This window comes from Nicotiana tabacum, chromosome 5, assembly GCF_000715075.1.
Source record: "Nicotiana tabacum cultivar K326 chromosome 5, ASM71507v2, whole genome shotgun sequence".
Taxonomy (NCBI): Eukaryota; Viridiplantae; Streptophyta; class Magnoliopsida; order Solanales; family Solanaceae; genus Nicotiana; species Nicotiana tabacum.
Genome location: NC_134084.1, coordinates 53890318 through 53895913, shown reverse-complemented (window position 1 = coordinate 53895913; position 5596 = coordinate 53890318). Strand labels below are relative to the sequence as shown.

Sequence of the window (5596 nt, the reverse complement as noted above, 5' to 3'; positions counted from 1 at the left end):
CGATTAGAGTTGCTACTTATTGAGTATATGAGATCGGTTGTACTCGTACTACATTATGCCCTTCATGTGTAGATCCAAGTGTTACTAATAGCGGTAGTTGCTTGTGAGTTGTTTATCCGAATTTGCTTAGAGATTTCGAGGTAGCATTGTTGTCCTGTTCGCATGCCTTAAAGTCCCTTCCTTTATCTTATATTATTGTTATTAGTCTTTCAAACGGCATTGTATTTTGTTCAGACTTTATATCTATCACTCTATAGAGCTCATGCACTCGGTGACATCAAATTTTTGGTGGTTTCAGTTGTATTGTCATTATGACTCAAGTTATTTATACTATTCCACTATTTGAGACTATTTCTTATTGTTAATTCTACATATTTGTTGTTGGTTTGCCTAGCAAGTGATATTAGGCACTATCACGATTCCGATGAAATTTTGGGCCCTGAAATAAGATCCTTACATAAAAGTGGTAACTTCTCAATAAATATCGCTACTTGAAAGGTTTTATTAATGGCCATATCATCAATAAGTATGCGTTGCCCGTCCATAAAAGAGATAACTTCTCACTTCCAAAATACACCGTGATGGAGGTATGGAGAATGAAGGAGAGCAATTTTAAATGGAAGTTTTTCAGTTCTTCAAAGTATAAGAAAATGTTAATAGACACATGGCGTCCACAATGTCATTTTAATAGACGGGTCTATACATCCACGAGAGCACCATTAAAAATAGGGATAGATTTGAATATTTTGCTATCGGTACAAGTATATATATCCCTAAAGTATAACGGAATTTAAATATAGACAATATTTAAAAGCAACATGATAAAGCTAAACCTTTTTCATTTATAAAAGAACGACAATAATATTTTATACTTAATGAAATATTCTTTAACTTTTACTTTTTGGTTTTACCTTTAATGACAATCTTCTATAGTTACAGAAATTATCATAACATGTTTAAAGCAACACATTCTAAAGTTACTTTTTATGCGTGCCAAAAGTCACATACCATTGGGAAAATTAAACAAAGATAGTAATATTTTCGTACTGAATTTTTAACGTTTTTGATTAAAATCACGCAGCAACCATTTCCCATCACAGAACGATCTTAATAACAAGAAATAGAAATAAAGAGAATGAATAAGTTGGCCCCCTAACCCTAAGGGCGCAGTTATTGTTTTCCCTGATTTTAATAAGAGAAAAGTAGAACAATCATCAAAGATAAGCCTGAATAACAGATTGAACAGCATTAATGTGGTTGATAGTGTGTCTACTGAATCCAGCTGCACTCAGAACGTAGGCCCATTCTTTGGCAGTTCTTTCTTTTCCGTTGCTTGTGTGAGCCATCATAACCATATCCAGCATCAAACCCACATCCTTGAGCTTGTCATCCTCTTTTCTTCCATCTCCTTTTTCAATCACTGCCTCCACAATTATCACTTTTCCTGTGTCTTTTGGAATTGCCTCTCCACACTTTTTTAAGATTTGTATGCATTCACCATCTCCCCAGTCATGTAATACCCACTAATATTCACCATTAGGTAATGCAAAAAAGTTTATAGAAATTGAGAACAATAAACAGGTGTATCCAAAGAATTAATAGCACTTTAAAGATATCGTACGCATAAAAAAGCTGCCTCAGCACTCGTTGAAATTCTTACGGAGTGACTACGAGAAATTCTATTGTGTGTCTCACATAACTTACATTAGTTGTGTGAGGCTCTTTTTTGTTCACAAATTAGTGGATCTCAATCTTACACTTCAGGGTCCACAAAAATCTGGGCCCACAAAACTATGAGACAAAAAAATGTCTCGTACAACTAGTGTCAGTTGTATGAGACACAAAATAAAAAATTTCGACTGACTACTTAGTGTTATAAGCTTGTCAAAATGTAATCATTGTACCTTTTGATAAGTTATCAATGACGTATTAACAATTTTCAAATTTAGAAATTTAGTGGTTGTTTGGACATAAGAATTGTAAAATTCCAAGAAAAAAAGTAAAAAAAATTTAAGTGAAAAATATATTATTTAAAAATTAGAGTTGTATTTGGACATAAATATAATTTTGGGTTGTTTTTGAAGTTTTGTGAGTGATATGAGTGAAAAAATTTTGAAAAACAGTTTTTTTGATGTTTTTCAAATTTTCGAAAAATTCTAAAATTCATCTTCAAATGAAAATTAGAAATTTTATGGTCGGACAATAATTTTGAAAAAAGTAAAAAATTCTCTCTTTCTCTTGACGTAGTTGCAAAATAACTGAATTACATGTCTGTGTATTTATCTAATACTACTTTCTTTTCCTGTTATATGATTTTAAAGGTTTTTTAATACTTATTAGGAAAGACATCTTATAATTAACCATCAATCATAAGAATACGTGTCTAAACCAAACTACTCTTTTTCTCTCCTTTAGAGGTTTCACTAAAATACATTCAACACCAGATGCATATCCAAGATTTTAAATTTATGGGTTTCTGTCGCAATTTCAAATTAATATACAATAATAACTGGGTTCACAAATAGATATTTATAAATATTTAATAAATTTTTAAACAAAAATACAGAGTCTACGCAAAAGTTACTGGGTTCCCGGAAACCCATATACTACACGCTAGATCCGCCCCTGTTCAACGGAGTGATTTTATGCTGTTTATGGCAAAGATAATATATAATACTCCTCTTTATAGCATAACTTGACTGGGTCGGAGCTTAAGAAAGAAAGAAATACTTTTGAAATTTGTGATTTAAATATAACAGTATTTTGTGTGGTTATGCACATTTGAAATATGTAATTTTAAACATGACATAACATTTATTGTGGCCATAAAAGCTTAGTCCTAATTAAGGTAAATAGTAAGTTCAATTCGTTGAAGTGTTTCCAAAATTCAATAAGGTGTTGTTCTTTGTAGGACGGAGCAATAAGGAAATATAGCCCTCCTTAAATGACTTTTTGTTATGCTAAAATGACAAATATTTTGAAACAAATTCAATTTGTTGAAATGATAGGAAGTTGTATAACTAGTTAATTACCATGATGAAAGCCGCATCAGCTTTAGGAACATAGTGAAACATATCGCCTCCAACATGTTGAACGCCATTAGAATGAGGAGCAACAGAGGCAACATGAGGTAGATCAAAGTTAATCCCTTTAATCCATGGAAAAGCCTCCACCAATATTCTAAGAGCTGTTCCATCACCTCCACCAACATCAACCAATGAGCTGATCCCTTTGAATATCTCTGGGCAACCATTGATAATCGCTGGTACAGACACCCTCGCATCGCATGCCATTGCGTTATTTAAGAGGTTGTTGTACCCAGGATCTGTTTCTGCGAACTTCCAAACATCCTTCCCATGAGCTGCGTCAAATGCCGGTACTGTATTCTCCTTTGACAAAACACGAGCACTAAGATTATGCCACGGCGCTAGCATCACCGGGCTGCTTTCAAATAGCACGAAAGCAGCCATGCTATTTTCGCCTTCTTTCCTTAGAAGGCGGGAAAGGGGTGTTTGAACATAACTGATTTCGCCATTTCCTGTTGATGTCTCCTTAAATATTCCACGATTGATCAAGAACCTGCCCGAAATTTGAAGAAAACATTAAAAGAAAGAGATACTAAAACAATACAGAATATTTGGGGTTTAGGAATAGCAGACAGCAATCTTTGGGGATATGATAAGCCTAAAAGTTACTGTCGTAGTTTTTGTCTGTTTTTATATTCCCTTTCAAGCACATTCTTATTTATTGAACATAGTTTGAAGGTTGAAAATTTTTCGAATGGTATCCTTTTGATTGTTAACAACTTCACATATTACAACTATGTAACAATACCTCAGGACGCGATAGAGGGAAGAGGAGCAGCAGCCAAGTGCAACAGATAGTTGGTTTAAGCTAACAGGTTGTTGATTGCTTTCCAAGAAATCAGCGATTCCCAACTCAATGGCACATTTTACGACAGCCATTTCTGTGAAACCGAACACATACTTCCAAATATCTGCTTGGGCTTGAGAATCTTGGTTTTCTTCACGTGTTCTTGCTTCTCCATTTGTTTCTTTCCCCATCTGTTTCTTCCTTTCACCGAAGCTTATGAAAGTTTTAAGTGTTTTTTACTTCCATGGGCTGATTCAGCTATTTATAGCTTTGATAGTTCTTCAATTACATTAATATTTCTTCTGTCCCCAATTATACTATAAGATGACCTTGTAATATTGTAGCCCAATTATAAGTTTACAAATATTTTCTTTACACCTTGTTTTGCTATATGCGTCTATCAAGGTTAAAAAATATTGTAGGCCAATAATGGTAGTTGATGGAAGCTTCCTTAAAGCATTATACAAGGGTACCGTACTGCATCAACCTAGTTATTCTTTAATTGTAAAATGTTGTAGGTTCATGTATTTTCAGATTTGCTATTTGCATAAGATTTTCAATTTATATAAAGTTGTACATTTTTCTATAACTATGTATAATATTGGTATAATTGTCTTAAACTAAATATCTTTGTTTCCCCTAAAATTCGAGTAACAATTAAACTTATATTGTGGTTTTAAAAATATGTGATTTAGTCCAATACCAGTTGATAAACACGGAATTAAATATATAAATTGAAGAATAAAATAGATCGAACCAGTGTGCAAGCCAAATCTCGACCTCGGCCTATGACAGTCTCGAGGTGGAATAGTGGGGATAGCAAGTTATAAAACAACTCTGATGAACAGTAAGTAAAATAGCTAGAGAATAAAGTGCATGTATTTTCTTCTTCATCAAAAAAATGTCCTTACAAATGAATGGGCTCCCCATTATATAATAAGGGAGTCCTAAATAAGGTACACTTCTAATTATAGTAGGAAATCATGTTTGAGAGCTATCTAACTGCCAAGGACCAATCCATTCCGAAATTTATGTAGTGATCTTCGGGCCGTTGCGAGTATCTTGCTCTTTCAGTTACTGAATCATAACGGTATTATATCGAGGTATGCCTTCTTCCGACCACGGCAAATGATATCGACCTTGAACTCGATATCGGAAAGGGGCCTGACCCCGAGCTCGACGTCCTGGCCTCTCGACATGGTATCACTTTTTCCATCGAAGAACGAAATCGGGTAGCCCCGATTTCCACCGTATACAAATAATCCTCTCATTTCTTAGAATAAAATGGTAAGAAACGACTTGAACCTCGATTTTTTGGAGGCCCTGATGATGATGTCATCCCCGTGACGTAAGCATTCGAGGTGACTGAAACGTCTCATCTGTTCGTTTCCCAAAACATTAAATGCTTGCCAGCGACGGTCGGCCACTAGCATCGCCGAACCGTCACCGTGTGTCTATAAATACAGGGTCTCTATTTGAATCAAAAACTTTGCTTCCATCTTCTTGATCTCTTCCTCTCTTCATCTTTCTCTTTCACTACCTGTTGATCCAACACTTTTAGTATCAAATACCAAACTCCACCTCTTTCTGTTATCTCCAACCTGAATCAATGGCAAAAACCTCCAAAACAATTCCTCAAAAGGAAAAAGCTTCCTCCTATTCTTCCCGGCCGGCCGGCGATAAAGCATCGTCCCTTCACGAGATTGTTCCCAGCCCCTATGTT

The 5596-nt window shown here is 34.9% G+C and overlaps 1 protein-coding gene across 1 annotated transcript; it reads right to left on the bottom strand.

Moving 5' to 3' along the window:
- Nucleotides 1–1019: 1019 nt before the first annotated feature.
- Nucleotides 1020–4189, bottom strand: LOC107793516 (acetylserotonin O-methyltransferase). Its single transcript, XM_016615881.2, has 3 exons — nt 3835–4189; nt 3033–3579; nt 1020–1523 (listed from the first exon to the last, which is right to left on the bottom strand). Exons 1-3 carry the CDS (start codon nt 4062–4064, stop codon nt 1215–1217), a joined length of 1086 nt encoding a protein of 361 aa, XP_016471367.1. The 5' UTR covers nt 4065–4189; the 3' UTR covers nt 1020–1214.
- Between the last annotated feature and the right edge of the window lie 1407 nt (nt 4190–5596).

Excerpts from the sequence above, each read along its gene's own strand:
- LOC107793516 (XM_016615881.2), bottom strand. The coding sequence starts at position 4,064 with ATGGGGAAAGAAACAAATGGAGAAGCAAGAACACGTGAAGAAAACCAA. Across the intron at positions 3,580-3,834 it reads TCCCTCTATCGCGTCCTGAG|GTTCTTGATCAATCGTGGAA; the intron begins GTATTGTTACAT and ends AATTTCGGGCAG. Across the intron at positions 1,524-3,032 it reads CTGATGCGGCTTTCATCATG|TGGGTATTACATGACTGGGG; the intron begins GTAATTAACTAG and ends GGTGAATATTAG.